Consider the following 17,922-nt stretch of genomic DNA (forward strand, 5'->3'; position numbering starts at 1 on the left):
GAGGTCATAGTCATTTCCTCGTGCCAAACTAACCATGTGTGTTTTTACATTTTGAAACAATATACTCTATTAGGATGCATAGTGTTTGCCTAGGCGAGAGCCACAATTAATTCGGGCCGGAAATATAAGCAAGAGCAGAAGCTTTGAAAAACAACGGCGACATACTGTTTGCATGTTCAACTTTGAAGACGAAGGATAGAAAGAATGTGGCGAGGGTTGTGGCATCCCACCAAGACCGCGGTCGGCGCTGAATGAACCCTGCGGTGTCGCTACTCAGGCTAAAAATGTCCAAAGCGGTTACCAAAAACTGACAAGAACTTCACTGACTGGGGTTCCCAACCCCCTGCACGATTGGTGGGGAAGAGGTTTGAATCAAACGTGTAGGCTTTATTTGTTTACGATACCACTTCGGACCCTTTCTTTGCTTCTCCCGAGCAAGGGAAACAACGCTGTCCGCTTCGGGACACCAGACCAGGGCAACGCTGTTACGACAAACCTTTTGTGACATTTAAAAGACTGCGCTTGCGTAAAAATAGCTATACGGGCTGGTTTACATAATATTTGTGGTTAAGAATTCAATTCACATCCAGCTTTCAAAACATCGTTTCAAACCCAAGTTATGATATCGCGTGAATTGACATTTAGGCCCAAAACCCACGCAGAACAACTACATTCAGCGAGCTGATATTCAAATTATTGTTACAGCTTTCGTGAATGGTGATCCCACGGTTTCGAAACCCATTTCGCGGTACCCAGTTTAGGTATAATTCCAGCCTAATCGGGTTATCCAGACAACCCTCCAAGAGACCCCTAAAAATGGGTATATACCCAGTCCTCATGCCAATTAGGGCCGGTGAGCGGTCCGTGCTCGGACGAGGGAACCCAGCCCGGTGACATTTCAGGGCCGCTGCCGCCCCTTCTTGATCCCAGCGGTGGCTACGAGGGGAACAGGTGGGGCGAGCGTGGGGCGCATCGTTCACACCGTGAAAACTCACCTCTTCCCCTGCGACCCGGCTGCCCAGCTCACGGCGGGTGCTAAAACCGCAAAGTTCACCGGATCGACGCGAAAAAAATAATGGACCCATTACGCGAACGCCCTTATATGACAAGCTGCCAGTTAACACATAACTTTTTCAAAATATTACACGAAGATAATAGTTCTCGGATTAAGTGAGCCAAAACTTCACCCTGCTGAACAGCGATAATTCGCGTCTACAATGTCGCAGTCAACGATCCAATATGTCGTGTGGAGTACACGTATATCACGTGTAAACATGTACTTTGCTAAATTCATTCATATCAATGAAAACCAACCAGTGATTGAAGCAAGTTACGGCAGTTTCACATAGTATACGACACAGAATAAGTAAACGAAAAACGTAAAATCTGATCTACCAAGAATCCAGCAAGATTCCCGCACGAAAAAAGGACCACTAGCCCCAGCAAACCTCTATAGTGTCAAGCCATCGTTTCCCCAAAATGTGAAGCTAGCAGGCACGCATAATCTTCGACCTGTACAGAGTCTAAGAACAGGTGGATCTTACTGGTGCCCCGACGGCCCCGGCGGCGCCCTTTGATGTGTCAAATTGGGCACCGTTGATGCTCGCTTTCCCGCTTAGTCTACACGTCAGTCCTCGCTACGTGACGGCGGCTGCAGCGCTCCAACTACGAACCTGTCCCACGAACACACTCTACAGATACCTACAGCTGCTAGAGCACTGACTCGGCTTGTCATTGCAGGCCGTTCGACAGCTCCATGGTAGGACATAAAAATCTTCATGACACAAACTACTCCACTATATACCTGTACATAGACTGCTCGAAGAAATGGCAGAATGAGGACAGATCGCCCCATTTCGCCACTCAGTCAGAGTCTTACAGTTTCGTCTGCAACGACATTCAGAAGAAAAATAAAACTTATTAAGAGAAAATGATAGCTCCATATATTTGAAAATGACCACTTTTAGAGCGGAAAAGCTTCGAAGCTGGTAAAGTGAATGTGATTCTGCAGATAACGCCCCGTTCAATTCAAACCTCGAACACTCAACTCAAGTACAGTTTGCAGAAACACTTCAGGCTCATTGCTCGGCAAATAGCAATAACCATTATCAGTGTATACGTTCTGATAGTCAAAGAGCACTTCGTGCATAACGCAAAGAGTACAGAATTAGTCTTATAAGTACAATCCGTCACAGGTATGAAATTGTGTCTTTGCGAATTAAATACATAAACTCTATTTCGGGAAATTCACACAAGCACAGCTTTCAACACCAAAAGCCAAGGTTCTTGCACACCATGGCTTTCCGCCTCCATTTCCCCATACCCGGGACTTTCTCAGGCCAGATGAACTTCAACTTGACCCCAAAACTATCACACTGATATGTCTACAAACGACCCAAGTGATTGCTAAATTGCCACTAATCTAATAAACTCTCAACTTGAGGTAGAGCCTATGATCCCTGCCGTACTAGCCTGGAGCTATAGGCCTATAGGTTTAGTGGTAAAAATGTAGAAACCGTCAAAAGGGGGGTCTGCGCGATCCTTTCCAAGTTCTGCTGATTTTTCCTCCGTGTAGCTTACCTTTAAGAACTAGGAATTCTTTCCCTGCCAAAAGTCAGTTTTTATCAAGTGACACTTTTACTTGAAGTCTGGTTATATGATACATGTGGCAAACAATGCTTGTGAAATCGCCGAATCTGAACCAGTTAAAAAGAAATGAAAGTCCCATTGGGCCGTGGTTGGCAACAATAAACCATTTGGCAAAATATAACAGCTTCCACATAAGGTTAGTTCAAACTAAAACACTAAGAGATTCGCCCGGCTTGAGATAATGTAAACATAATTTATCAAAGGTGGGTAGACACTGTGGGCGGAGCTTTGGAGCTTCTAAGGGGGTCTTTTGAGGACCTTCAACGGCCCAAGCGGCGATCATTACAAATCTCTAGCTGTGCCTCTTTTTTTCCTTTCATTCTATGGGGAGTACAATCTCAGAATTTTGGCACACTTTCAAAAACAAACGACAACATGTAATTCTTCGATACCAACGACGCAATAAGTTCCTAAGGAGGTAGGTCAGACTTCATGCCGAGTTCCTCCTACAAGCCCAATTCTAAAATCAATTACTGGAAATAATTCTTTGTTTCTGTTGTAGCGATGGCAATGCGTGCGTGTGTAAGTTCACGTATGCATCTATTGGGAGGCCATTTCCATGTAGTGAAAGGTTGAGCAACTTGAACGATCTGGTTCAATTACCATCAAAATTAGCACGGTGTATTTGAAAAACAAAATCCCTTGCTTATACAACTGCGTCTCGACACAAGAATAGGCATGGGTGCTTTATTTTGTTGGTATTACTATAACAGCCAATACGTAAACTGATGCACTGCGACCGGGAATGACGTCATCTCAAGATGCAATGACGGCTTCGAGTGGCTTTGGTCTTCCGTCAGACGGGTTCACCGCGTCGCAGGCTCCCATCCCTCCTCCCCTGAAGACACGAATCGAAAACGAAATCTCAGAGCTGCACCAATGGCTGAACTTTTGAATTCCGAGTTCTTTTCGATCTAGGGGAGAATTTATTTGCCTACGGGCCCTGGGGCCAGTTGGTTTTTATTGCAGTGAGACAATTTCTCAACAAAATAAACAATCAGCCATCAATCATTATAGATGGTGTTCTAATGCCGAAGAGAATCCTTTGTATAGATATTCAATCTATAGTAAGGTTATAACGCCTCATAGTTTAATTGCATGAGGGAAATAATCCAGACCATCCCAATTTCCCCGTTTGTTACAAGCGTATAGTATCTAGCACAGCTATCCCAGGGAATTGCCAGTAAACCACTGCAATATTTATCGACGGTCTCAGAGAATCTTTCCTTGTTACGGTTGTTGTTTTCTTCTCGTCGCAACTCTAGATCTCTGCTACTTATTACTTTCGAAAGGATTCCATAACAAAGTTTCCACGAAAAATGTGCACTTGTTTAAGCTGGCAATTAAAAAGTTCTGGTTGTCCTCAACTGCGTACAGGAAGTTTTGAAAACAGCGGCCCGTCGCTTCCTCTTGTCTCGTCCCCTTTGAACCCGGACTCTGGAACATGCTGCACTCTTTCCCAAGAACCTCAAAAAGGCGAAAGCGATCATGAATGCACCCCGATATAATGTTACCTCATCACGTAAGGACCGCCCAGTCGATGGGCTCACCCACCCCATGAGTTCTTTTGAAGACCGGCAGCACCGCTGCGCGGTAATGATCCCTTCGATTACGACAAATTTGATATTATAGCAATCCTGCCAGCGCACCACGGACTAGCAGCAAGTCCACATGCGAGGCGAAAGAGGGTGTAGGGCCAATAAAGACTGAAGTTGATGTACAACGAGAGCGTCCCTGGATCCGGCCGGCCGATACGCGGCTTGACACCGCGGGTGGGCGTAGCGAGTTTAGCATAAAGGATAGACGCGTCCGCACACCAGCCTCAGACACCATCACAACCCCTCTACCGTCCAGACGAGGTCCCTGAAGCCGGCTTCCTGTTGGTTATCAAGCTCGACTTCGTCTCAGATCCAGTTTGAAATCGACTAGTCAGTCACAGTCTGAGATTTGCAGTTCGTGACACCGTTCATCCCACGAAGGCAATCTTCAGAGCAGGTAAGCCGTAGTCAATATTTTTCCTCCATCGTTCCTACTTTTCAGCCAGATTTAGACATTCATTTCTGGCTAGTAGATCTGATTTCAAACATCCCAAAGTGCTTCACGCATAATTTGAGTAAACACTCTTTTCCCCTAAGTATCCTGTTCGGAACGTTTAAAATTTAGCCTATCCCGAAATCAGTTATATGTCACTCATAAAATACAACGCCATTCTGTCGTTTTCCGTTTTTCCTGTGTCGTACGGTGACCATTTATAATGTAGCTTTTTCACTGCAGCTATACTTAATCAAAGAAAACTGTCCAGCCAAGAATTTTGACATAATACTACCGATGAAGTTTTCTTTTAAACTTTGTCTCGGTGGCCGCAAACGACCTGTAATGAAAGCCACTCATTGTGTGAACTTTGTCGAACCGTGAAAAGACGCGAAGGTGGTTTTGTTATAAAAATATCAAAGGAAGGAGAGACTTCGGAGTTCACTTATTATAAGTATGATCATACTTATAACTTGAAGATGGTTTCCATGGAAACCGTCTTTGCAGATATCTTCATCGGTTGATACTTTGGGTTATTCAACTCGTCACACTACTTCAAGTTGTGCTTTTGAGGTTTTTGTTAGTGATACTGGATTTATTTCTTGACATTAAACGAACAGACTGTTTCATTTCCTGGGAGTTAGTTTAAGTCTTTTTGGCTTAGGTCGACAACATACGCTACTTGACTAATATGCAAACTCCTAACCTTCAGGGAAGGAAAATCCCGGCTGTAAATGTCAGGTGTGAATCCCAATTATCGCAAATTAATAACGCAACGGCCTGGCCATATCAGTGACGTCAATTTAGTAATCGAATACCTGACGTCATTCCGATGGCACTAGTCTCGTACGAGCGATTTTCAGAATGAAAGTGACTCGAGTGGAGACTACTGTGTTTGTTGCTCGTGGTGTGGCTTACATTTTGCGCCACCTATGCGTCACAGAATGCATATTCTGATTATGATATTAGGCAAAGGGTGAGCTTGGATGTCGTGAGCGCTTGCGGTACACCGGCTGAGATGCGGCCAATTTACTTCGAATCCCCGATGGCGTGTTGGCCCTACAGTCTCGAATAAATTGAGTTACTTAGCCACGTACGGTACGACCACACAAGGGACAAAATTTAACGCCCACGGGTGTTGGTCAGGGCCTCACTTGGCGGCACTTTTCAAAACGTTGGCAAGGGATTTCATTAAACGACACTATTACACACTATTTTATTAGTGTTCGACTGTGGACAACGGGGCTAGCTTCGTGTTTCAGTCTCTCACTCAAAACGGCAACTCAGTTTGAAATCGCTTAAACTAACAACAAAAAAGGCGCTATGAAAACCAAGTCGACAGGAGATCTGAAAAGGGTTGAATATGGTTGATTACAATGCAAAATTATCCCGTTAAACGTTCGCCTGTGTGCAGAGTGGATTGGTGCAAACCATGATTCCTAAGGAGTCGTCAAAGTATATATACAGTTAGTTGTAAGAATAAGAAGCCAACTCGGCAGCAACAACATCCCTAACAGACAAGGCTCCACAATCGGAGTTAAGCCAAACTGATTCTCACAGGTAGAAGTTAATGGTATTCTACCCTCCCTCTGATAGCAGGATGGCCCAGAGAAGCAGACTACAACTGGTGAGTTTGCTGGTGTTCGTCGGGAGCTTCCAGGTTGACGTGACCACGGCGTGTGGAGGTGAGGAGAGGGCCAGCTATCGGTTAGAGTTCCAAGGACTATGGAGTGAGCGATCTTTCCCCAAGAGCTACCCGAAATACCGCAAAAGCGCACAGTGGTCTACGCTGATCGGTGAGTCAGACATTCATGAGCTCCTGCGGCTACACTGGTTCTTGGGGATTCCTCTCCGATATTGCTTGATGGACCCTCTTAATGTGGCTTTATGAGTGTACAGTAAATCTTTGACTATATGATTTTAGGATAGGCTTTGAGGCGAGTCTGTAAACCTCAGAAATGCTTCCCGAAATTGATATCCGAAACTGGGGGCAGACTGGTTCCAGAGCAGTCCACAAACTTTAAATAAAATGGACATTTAGGTGTACGACCTTAGAATAATGAAGTAAACTTTGCTTGTTCACCTTTCAAGAGATTATGCAAAACAATTTTCGTATCCTCTTAGGCGGTAAACGAACCAAAAAAGCTACATGACACAAGATCAGGCCTGTTGTAAACAGTGTTTGTTTCGTGAAATGTCAGAATTACTCGCATAGAAACACCTGGGCATAATCCTGACGAGGTTTGCGAGTTATAACCGATTGTAATTGGACACGTTTGAGTTCCAGATAAGCGACTGCGCATCTGCAGATCTCAGCCACGTGCGCCAATTGTTGATCAAAACTCCCGCCAAAACTCATAAGCGTGGCTATGGCGTGTCACGGATAATACAGATCGCTGATGATATCTACCTGAAGGCGAACATGTTTTGCAAATACCAAGAAACTTATTGGGCATTTTGTTTTTCAAAAATTCTCAGACAGATCCCCGGTACCTTATTGGCCTACAGGTTCCAGCTATCTCGTATGTTCAGATCTGTCATGCCTAAACTGGTGGTCTTCATCAACTTGTCCCTGAACAATTTTTTTTTATTAGGCACACACCGGGGTCACGTCTGGTCTAACTTCGCCGAATGCACCCGATAGATTTGCAGGGAAACTAATACCAAACACATTTTGCTCATCCAAAGTAACTTCAACTCAAACCGCATGCTCTCGAGCGTCCCTGTACGCGCTCCAGATCTCGATGGAGTTGTGGTCGGCGGTGGATGGTCCGGGTCCGTCGCTCCATGCACTGGAAGCGATTCGGGGTTTCCCGCTGCGTGCCTTAATGCGAACTTGGCCTTGGACCTACAGACTCTCTACACGCCTTGAACTTTCGCATTGAACTTTCTTGTGAATGAGAGTGGTTTTCCGGGCTAGATGCCCAGTACCATTAAAACTTTACAAATGATATCGTTCATTGCTTTCGTGTTATGAGCGTCTCAACTTAACTAAGATAATAATGGAAATCACGTGGGATATCAATACCAAAGTTTTTACATTATGGCCGAATCCAAACCAATAATGCAAAATTAGGGTCCGAGGGAAATCAACTAATCTACCTGAATGAAATTATCTCATTCTTATTTTACAGTCACTGATTTTATGTAATTATTTATCTTACTGCGATCTTTTACGATGTCTGTCTTTGTTCTCTCGGTTTCCAAGTTGACTGTGTAACATGTATTTCTAGCTTGTGCAACGCTTTAAGTATTTTTTTTTTCTGGATTGTGGATGTCCTGTTTTTCCTTCCACACGATCGAACCCAGTCTTGTCACATTGCGTTTACTGGTAGATCTTCGTCCAGCCTCCGTCGGGTTCATTCGCGGCCATCGCTTGCCGCCAGGAGCCGATGGCATTTGGGACTCGACGCAGAGGAGTCGAGGGGCGGGCAGCGGACGAGAAGACAATGCGCTGTCGACATTTCTAGACGGCCTACGGCAGGGTGAGACGCGGGTCCAGGCCAGACAACGCGCCGCTCGACGCTTTGCCCATCTTCATCGATACCCTGTCTGGGCAAGTTGAGAAATGACAGGCTGTTAGTATCGTAGCGGGTTGCCGATTTTACGGCATGATGATAGCGAGACGCTCTGTCCGGTGTAGAATGTAAAAGGCGCGGCGATGAGCTGATGGGAATGTGCAGGGATGAAATAGACACCGGTTGAATTATTATCATTTCATTCCTAGTCTTTATACTATAGGTTGGACGGATATGATATGCCTGTTACACGCGGTGCCCTTCACAAAGTGCAGTCCCGGGACCCGCTCAGTAGCAGAGGTCAGAGGCTGGAAGACACTCGGTACCCGGCAGGCCAGCCAGCCTTGCTAATTGTCGGCGGAACGCTCAGAGAATCACCGTGTTGTTCTACCCTAATTTGATCATGTCGTGCCGGCCCGGCGCGCGCCAGGGGGACTTGGCAGTCGGTGCAAAATCGGCAGGGCCCAAGCCCCGGCCAGCCCCGCGTATTTGTGACAGAGAGTCGCACCGCTACGCTGTTGTGGCGTCCCCGAAAAGGCTCATAGGTACCGTCGCCCCTTTTGTCTCTCTCTCACATCTCACACGCACCCTATCCATTTCATCTTAAAACAACTCTTTGTTTAGGAAGCCCCTGTCAAAACTTCGGCCACGTCTTATGACAATCGCCCTGGGGCTCACTTAACTCACCCTCAACCCCTTCTGAGTGCAATTGGCGTCCCTGACAAAAATACCCGATTCCCCTGAGAACGAGCGAGCGATCAGGGGCCCACTGGCTGCCGTATCTCCCACAAGACGGAGACACGGTTTGAAGCTAGGATTTCCCACCGTAGTCAAATACAATTAACCCCTCGGGTAGGGGGAGAAAGTTTCGGTGTCACCCTGTCCGGCTACCGCTGCTCTTTCCACTCTCGTTGAGCGATGTGTGCAGACGGCAGACTTTCACAAACACCGACCGATACCCGCCAAAATTAATATGAAAACACTTTCCTCCCTTTTGCTGACTTCAATTCGCTCCCTCGAAGTAGGAGCTTGTTAACAGACCCCTGCTCACATCTGTTGCGACTGTGACGGCAATCGAAATGGACACCTGCAAACGGTGCGGTGAAAATGACCAGAAAGGGGAGAGGCAAGTTTTAACTGAAACCATCGCATTGCAAAGCTCGCGGCGCGACTGATCGAACATTTGGTACAAAAATCTAGCCACATGTATTTCTGCGTTCCAATCACTGGCACTTCTCCAGTTTCGTCATAAACATCCATTTCAACTTCGACAGCGTACCCTAAATTAATCTCAAATAATATTATATTTAGGGCCTACCTAAATTATGGTAATTACGGTCCATGACGGTACAGCCTGCATCCCCAAAAGCCACAGGAGATAACGCTGCCAGGGCGCCCTCTGCGGAGAGGTGTCCTCTTCTCATTTGCCATCTGGACAATCCTGATTACTGATGGTTAATTTCTATTCATCTAAAAATCATAATCGCTACCAAGGGGTCATCAACTCCCCACACTAGTAACTGACATACCTAACGGTTTATAATGCGCAATCGTAGGCAGAGGGGGATGTGGTCACAGCCATTTTATAGTCTTAATGTACACCTCTACCGGTTGAAAGCAAAAGGCAACAATGACAGCAGGAACATGAATGGTCCCTCATCACAACCACTTCTTGGGCGCCTCCGATCGGTCCATCCACCAATCGCTTTCTGAGCGACACTATGCTCACTTGCTCCATATTTTCTCCCTCCTGTCCAGGGCTATCCCACAATGACCGCTACACCATGTGGGAGCCGGGCCAGTTGGTCAGCCAGCCCTTCAAGGACTTTGCGGAGGGTGAGGACCCGTCCGGCAAGCAGATGCAAAGCGAGATGGTCAAGCTACAAAATGGGTCTGTCTTCGCGGCCAAGTCGATCGGCAGTGGTACTGGACGGTCTACCACCACCGTGTTTGCACACAGAGACTACACAAAGGTAAGGACAAATATCGATTTGAGAGCAAACTGGTCATAAGGAACTGAGGATAATTTTGTACACAAATTTGTGCACAAGAGAACACTACTGTACACTGCACGACCCAATGCACTGGACAAAAGTTAGATTCAGCAAGATTTAAAATTGGTGAGAGTTTAAGAGTCTCAGTTGGGAATGGGGGGGAGGAGCCAACAGAAGGAAGGCCTAATAATATCCCCCAACAGAGAATTTGGTCGTCAAGCCAACACTGTGTTTAGAGAAAGTCTACATCAAACAAGGATGTATACATGTAGGAGAAAACAAACCACAGCATCACAGCCTGTCCATATTTCTGGCAGATATCGTTTGCAGTTCGGCTCATCCCGAGTCCGGACTGGTTCGTCGGAGTCAGTGGCTTAGACCTCTGTGAGGGGGGCTCCTGGCGCAAGGACCCCCTGCAGTTGGAACTACAACCCTGGGACGCAGGCACTGACGGTGGGTTCTCCTTCACCTCACCTGACTACGTCACCAACCCCCAGGAGCCCATCACCCAGATCACCTCGCAACGCCCCAACCACCCGGCCAACTCTTTCTTCTACCCGAAGCTGGATGCACTGCCGCCCATCGCCCGGGTGACACTGGTGTGGCAGCCAGTGGGCGACGACAACAGTGCCTGGATGGGCAAGCTGGTCCCCGTGGCTACGGGGCTGGACAAGGCTGGAGAAGATGTTCAGATGCCCGGTGACAGCCCAGAATATGTCTTTCCAGGGATAGACCTCCCTACAGAGCCAGGTGGGTGTAACTAACAACCGAAGACAGTCCCCTAGCTTCTAGGGTCTTTCTGGTGTATCTCATTCTACCGCCGTCAAGTTCTTCAATTTGCCTTTCTGTGGTCTTGTGCATGTTAACAAATGGGTTCACTGCCAAACCACAGAGGGCGCTATGTAACAAACCAAGAGGGGTGCATGATGGGTACTTCCATTTCACTGGTTTACACACACCATTGAACAGTTTCACATTTAGAAACAATGTGTACCAGGGCATGCTTGGCTTGGCCCAAGTTGTGTAAATCAACTGAATGTAGCCTGGAGTAAAACATTCCTCCGTGAGACTTAACTGCAGGTGCAAGCCAGTGGTATTTTCAGTCACAACATTCCGAAGCGGCCTGGTTCTAAACTCCGTCTTTATTTCTCCCCTTTCCCGTCTCCTCCAACAGAAACAGTCATACCCTACGACTGTGAGGTCACACCCTGGGGGTCATGGAGCCCCTGCGACACCCTCTGCAAAGTGGGGCTGCGACGACGCTTCCGGTTGGTCATCCAGCCGCCCAAGAACGGTGGGCGAGACTGCCCAGACCTCATCGCCGTGGAGGCCTGCCAGGCCAAACTGACCAAGCCTCAGAAGAGGTGCTCCAAGGCCCGCATCAAGAAGGAGATCAAGAAGTACATGAAGATCCAGCGACGGAACTACATGGGCAAGAAGAAGCGAAATAGGTTCATCGTCTAAAACAAACAAGATACAGAAACTTTGCCAATGTGTCAGTTAACACAGCTTTGACCAGGCAACTTCTGAAATAGAGAGACTTTTTTAAATTTCTTATTAAATTTTTTCTCAGTTATTGACGTCTAGTGTCTGCAGTCCGACTGGAAAATATTGGACACATCAAATCAAAACAAATTCCAAATAAAACAAGAGCTGTTTGGGCTGAATTGCTGGAACAGCTAATTATCAGTCATAAATTCTTGTAAGAGCAGCAAAACAGCGGAGACAATAGAAATAATTTCACTGCTTTGAATTTTAAAAAGCCAACAAGAAAGCAGGCAAATTGTTACTCCATCCCTTAGTCCACCTATCTTAGCTCCGATTGAATTTGTTGTCTTTCTGCAAACTTAACAATTGTAGCTAGGCCCCCTAATGGCCACATTTTTTGTATTTTTTGTAAAGTTTTAAAATTTAGTGCTGAAATTGTGGAGATGGTGATTGCACTTACTTTCTGTGGTCTATCCGGCCTTCTCTTGCCCGTGCACAAGTGAAAATGTATAATTTAATGTAATGTGTAAATAGATGTATATTCTTAAATGTTTGTTGCGATCGCAATAGGAAAATACGCCCAGAAAAACAATACAAAATGATCAACAAAAATACAGTTCTACTCCCGTGCATAAAGTGCGGAGGAAGTTAATGGTTCTAGTTTAAAACACACAAATTTCAGAAAATGACAAAGGTATCGCACTCCATATGAATTTTTATTTACGAACTCTTCACTTTTTGATTGAAGACATTTTTGTCTCGCAACAGGAAAAACCCTCTGCACATCCCAATTCATTCATACAAATACTTATTCTAGCCTATACTGTATAATATATACAGTAAAAATAACTGAGGTGTTTGTCAAATACTCGTCTAAGCTAGTCCAATAAAACTTACAAGAATCCCTTTGTTTTGAAATATAAATAGGAAACGGAGACCGGCAGGGGGAAAGGAAAGATATAGTTATGAAATATGTACAAAGGCTGATGCCACGTTTTGTTTTACAAAGGTTCAAAATCTGGCATTGTCAAATTCAGGTTTTTAAAGAAAGAACAGTGACCACGTTTCATGTTGCTTACAACACAGTTAAAGTCCAGGTCCTATGAAGTCTGCTTGATTGCCGACTGGAGGTTATCAGAATGTTCCACAAACAAAGAACTTTAAAGTTAATGCTCTGCATTTGACAAGAAGACTCTCTCTATTCAAGTTACCATTGTGTCTTCTGGCTCTCAAGCCGACACCAAGTCTGAACCAGTGTGGTAATTAACGCTCTGTAAAAATACCAAGTTACTAGATTTAAAAAAGGAGAAAGAAGGTGAGACAGAAGTTTATAGTTCTCTTTTGTTTAAAGTTGGGTTGGAAGTACCCATAGAGCTGCATGACGTGACTTTATCCCAAAGTACATGCAGTAAGTGCAGTGTATATAGAGAAATGCTTTCAGTGGAGTCAATGTACATAGGTGTAATAAACAGAATCCCAGCTACAGTGAGAGTAACAGAATCTTTTGTGTTTGTTCAGTTTGTTCGAGGAAATGTTTGATGCTTGTATTAGGATTAAGACCTCTTCTGCAGAGCCCACCAACTTTCACAGTCCAATTACAATTGAAACTTTGCAGTACATGTAACCACCAAGCACAGACCAAACTATCGCAGACCCACACAGATATCAGTTTTTAGTCTAGGGATTGGGTAAACTAGCTTTGGTTAGGTTTTTCATTTGCCCTCCCTCATACAGGTAATTTTGATATTACATGCTATATGTGAGAACAGGGTAGGAGGGCAGGATTTTTCTTCACTGTTTTCTCTTCTTTTTCACTTTTTTTTGTGCTGGCTCAGTGCGCAGCGAAGAGCAAGAAAGGTCAGGTGGCACGTGTTTTCAAATGGACAGAACGACACTTTGATCACTGGCAACTGATGTCGCATTCAACTGGTTTCCACTGACCAGCATGTATGACCAAAGAGTCCGGTACACATTCTCCCCCAATCCCCTCCAATCAACTTCAGAGTTGCGCTGTTAACCAGAAACAGAACATTTCACTTTCCCTTTCCCTATCCTGAAATGCGATGTAAGATTCAGTAGAAACAGACTTTGCAGCAAAGCCCCAAAATTAAGCATGCAGACTTGGAGCAGGTGGATCCAAATTTGGGGGAAAAAACACCTCTTTTGATACAAGAAACACACACAGAAACACCCTAGAGAATAGACAGAAAAATAGCAATAAATCCAGGAGTAAAACTAAACTTACATAAACTATCACCTCAAGTATAATAAATACGAAAAATGATATACGCATAAAGTAACGTTTGGCGCCCTCTGTTGACACCTATATTTCTTCGGCAAAAAAAAAAATAAAAAAATTAGCAGGCTACAGAATGTCTTTACAGCAGTTTTGCCCTACCCTTGCCCTAGAAGCTTTAAGGTTAGAAGAGACTAGGCACTGTCAGATTTCTTAAACAAATACACTAATGTTTCGAAATGCAGCCCACCAATGCGCAGTGTACACAAATGTATTTTGTACGCCCACGATGGTATATTCAAGCCAGAGGGCAGCCAAAGGTGGGTAATGGGTCAAGAAAAAAAGAAACAAATGAACAAAAGGATAACTTTCTCTTCTTCCATTTCCTTCCATGGCCACTCTCCCTCAGAAGAACAGAGATTGAGCCTCTTAGGTTCAAGGTCGGAACTTTCTTAGGTTCAAGGTCGGAACTTGACTTCCAAGAGTCCAGGCTTTCAACGTTAAAGAGACAGCCAGGTGATGCTGGGCAAAGGAAAACTCGCATGCGACTACTCCCACATCTCTTTGGCAAAAGACCTGCCCACTTAACCATGCGGGGATGTCTGACATTGAGGAATCCCACAAGGTACTGCTACGTTCAGGGTTTTCCCAGCAGAGAGGAAGGATATTTTTGAAGGATCAAACACCTGTGAAAGTGCCATCCATTTTAGCAGCAACAAAAAAAACCTCAGAAAACGAAAAAGTGTAAAGTGAAAGATACTGGAGGGGTCCAACTGGCTTTTGTTTTTTTTTGGTTGAAAACTTTTTGTTTAATTTTTTTCAGTTTGAATTTGATGGGGTTGCTTTCTCGTCTTGGCCCTGGGAGACAGGGGGAGGCGGCTTGACATCGGCGGGGGCCCAGGACCCCGGCCCACTGGAGGACGATGGTCGCTTGCCGCTGCCAGCCTCGAAATCTTCCTCGTTGTCCATGCCACTGTTGGAGTCAAATTGCTGGTTCTCCAGGCGCGTGATCAGGCGCTCATCCTCGTCGCCAAACTCTCCGCCCATCAGCGAGGGCTCCCCGACAACCATCACGTCCTGGGTCAAAGGGAGGAACAGACAAGCATTGCAAACAAATTTTATCACCTCCATGATGCACTGTTGGCTTGTCGAGCGACTAATGCCTCTCAGTAGGCCAATGTTTTAATTCCGTTAATTGTAAGGGGTCTGGCGTGAGTAAAAAAGGACAACGGATGGATTTCATCTTGGTTGGAGGAAATTAACAGGAAAGTTGACGATTAGAAAACAATTTGCAGTAGATAGAAATAAACCACGACCCCCAAGAGGCAATCACAAGAACACTGAACATTGTTGCATTTAGCACAGTCAAGGTCAAGCGGCCACAAAAAAAACGTAAATAAAATTGCACAACTTAAATTTACTGAAAAGAACTTCTGTATGTATGTGCATACAAGTACGCTTCCAAAACAGGCTAACAAAATAAGGTATCACTTGATATGCAGTGCAATTCCCATTACTTGCAACAGCATTCAAATTGACATTGACAAACAAGTTCAACCAATCCAATTAAGTTGAACCATGAATGATTCATCACACATTAGCAAATTGGAACATGGACAGATAAAAGAGAGGAGGTGGGCAGGAGGGGGAGGTGAGCGATTCATGAATTAATGAGAGCGTCGAGCCAGCCAAATCAATAACACAGAGCAGTTGTCAAAATGTGATCGTACGCAGACCATCACAAACACAAAAGCCATCACCGCCACCGCATTATCACTGTATTATTCACACAGGAGAGAGCAAAACTAAACACTGCAAAGTAGAGCAAGACACTCGAGAAAAACAGGTGGGAAGGAGACATACAAAAAGAAAAAGGACGACAGACAGAGCCTGGCAAAGAAATTGGAAAGCAAGCCCCAGAAAGTAAGCAGATTAAGAACTGTTGATGAGATCAAAAGACAAAGCAGCATGTACATGTACCATATTTTTCTAAGTGGAAAAAAAACAAATCAGGACCAGTGTTCAAGCAATAATGTGACACTGTAGGTGATGTATTTTGTGGTTCCCAGAAGTCTGCTAGACACATTTGTGTGTGCGCTTCACAGTTCAATGAATCTAAACCGCACACACATAAAAGACACGCTGTATGCTTGGTAACTCTGTTTTTGGTTAAAACGTGGACAATTAATTTGGGGGGGGGGTTTTCTCACATGTGCAAAATACATGTAATTGCAACTTCACAGGCACAAATTGGAATTTATTTTAAGTCTCCGAACTGGAAGGTATCTACTCAAATTCTTTGCAATGGACGAAACTGTATATCTGCATTAGTTTTCGTGCACACAAAGCACCCCTCTCTAATCACTAATATAGAGGATTCGTTTCTCAGTGGCAGGAAATTAATCACTTCCCAATTCTCCTGAAATTCTCAGGTTACAGGGGTTTTTTTTTAGGGGGTGACAGCACAAGCGAGGCATGTTGGGTACCAGACAAAATGACAAGCCAGTGGACCAGACAACACCAGCCCTAAAGGAGCGTTCTACCACCATACCACCACAGCATGACACGGCACAGCAATCAGCACAGTACGATGCTGTGCGAGATACTCATGTATCCATCAATACTAAATTTCTCTTTGAAAAGCAGCAGAGAACACTGCTTCAGTCTTGCACGGAGGAATTTCAAGAGAGAGCTGAGCTCACAGTAAATTTGAATAATGTGTGCCTCAACATCCCAATATACAGATACCACTGCGTAGAAAACAGTCTTTGCTTTTAAAAAAAGATCTGGTGCTTGTACTTGAACTGCTTGTCTCTACCAAATACTAATCAAAATTACTAAATAGAATGCTCACTTTTCTAAAATGTTCTCATTTTTCGGCATTACAACTTCCTAGAAATATACCAGACTGCCACGTTTGACAAGGCAAAGCCACAAGTCTCCAACAAGGCCCAAGCAAGTGTAAAGGAAGTCAAATTTAAGAAAAATAAAAATCCAAATAGGGAGCAATTCAAAGCCTAGCATTCCGTTACCGAAAACCCGGCACCCCCTCGAGGGGAAAAAAAAAAAAACTCAATCGTGTGGGGGGGAAAAGGAGCCAGTGCTCAGGTGAAGTTGAGTAGTGAGTTGTGATTGAGCAGCCAAAGGGCAACTTTGTAGAGAGCCTTCGGCCCACTCAATTATCCCCTTCGGTCCACCTCACAGAGGAGAATATTTTACCTGTCAATGGTCATGCAGGAATAGGATAAAACAAGTAATTTTGAGGTCTTCAAATGGATGTGATTTAAGACATGACAAAAAGTCCACTACACAATGTATTCTCTCATTTAATTTGAATGTTTTAAAAAAGGTAAAGGGATTTTAACTGGAAATTTTTTCCCTTGAATTCTGTTAAATGTGGTTGCTGAAAAAAGACAGTTCCTTTAAAGACAGATAGGGCAGTGTCAACGCCTTTTCTTCTTTGTTCGAGTGAAGGTCACTGCTACCTTGACCAATGATATATCTATTTTTTTTCTCTGTATAACCTAGGACAGAAGAATGGACCAGGCCAACACACATGGACGCATCTGGGTGGATAGACCAGGCACGGCGGACCCAAAAGAGCAAAAAGTAACAGGGGAAAAAAAAAAAACCGACTTGTTCCTTCGGAGGAGCTGTTCCTGTACACTGCATGCAAGGCAGCTACACATCGGCATCATGCTAGAGGTTAGTAGGTGGAGGGTAAAAGCAAGGCATTACAATTGGCTGTTTAATCATGTCAGAGAGTTAGTCAGCTTCAGACGTACCGGTACCTGCCTGCCTCCCTCCCCCCCACGTTTCACTGGTACCCTCCTTCAAAGATCTAACAATGGTTTTTTGGCTTGGCTCCGCATAATCCCTCATCCGAGCAAAGGTGCTTGTTCTGGTTCAAAAATGTTACTTCCTTGATCCCTGCTACAAGGAAGAAACTTTTACATGTACCTGCCATACTGAGGCTTCGCGTATCTATGCTCTTCGCCCTATTTCT

The 17,922-nt window shown here is 44.8% G+C and overlaps 2 protein-coding genes across 9 annotated transcripts in view; one reads left to right on the top strand and one right to left on the bottom strand.

Annotated features, from left to right (window-relative positions):
- The first annotated feature begins 4,368 nt into the window (after nucleotides 1-4,368).
- spon2 (spondin 2) lies at nucleotides 4,369-13,180 on the top strand. 2 transcript variants are annotated; one of them, XM_022236139.2, is made up of 5 exons: nucleotides 4,369-4,644; nucleotides 6,280-6,476; nucleotides 9,957-10,171; nucleotides 10,510-10,942; nucleotides 11,367-13,180. In XM_022236139.2, exons 2-5 carry the CDS (start codon nucleotides 6,281-6,283, stop codon nucleotides 11,654-11,656), a joined length of 1,134 nt encoding a protein of 377 aa, XP_022091831.2. In that variant the 5' UTR covers nucleotides 4,369-4,644; nucleotide 6,280; the 3' UTR covers nucleotides 11,657-13,180. The 2 variants fall into 2 exon arrangements, with proteins under 2 accessions (XP_022091831.2, XP_022091830.2); XM_022236138.2 differs by having other exon boundaries at nucleotides 4,374-4,644; nucleotides 6,277-6,476.
- LOC110979923 (LIM domain-binding protein 2-like) overlaps nucleotides 13,008-17,922 on the bottom strand; it is a 35,387-nt gene continuing 30,472 nt past the window's right edge. For all 7 annotated transcript variants that reach the window (XM_087145098.1, XM_087145099.1, XM_087145101.1 and 4 more), the window contains one exon: nucleotides 13,008-14,993. In XM_087145098.1, coding sequence (XP_087001224.1) covers nucleotides 14,736-14,993 — 258 coding nt within the window. In that variant the 3' untranslated portion in view covers nucleotides 13,008-14,735. The remainder of the gene's footprint in view (nucleotides 14,994-17,922) is intronic.

This window comes from Acanthaster planci, linkage group LG13 (genome assembly GCF_054643075.1).
Source record: "Acanthaster planci isolate LZ-2023a linkage group LG13, COTS_SCS, whole genome shotgun sequence".
In the NCBI taxonomy this organism is placed as follows: Eukaryota; Metazoa; Echinodermata; class Asteroidea; order Valvatida; family Acanthasteridae; genus Acanthaster; species Acanthaster planci.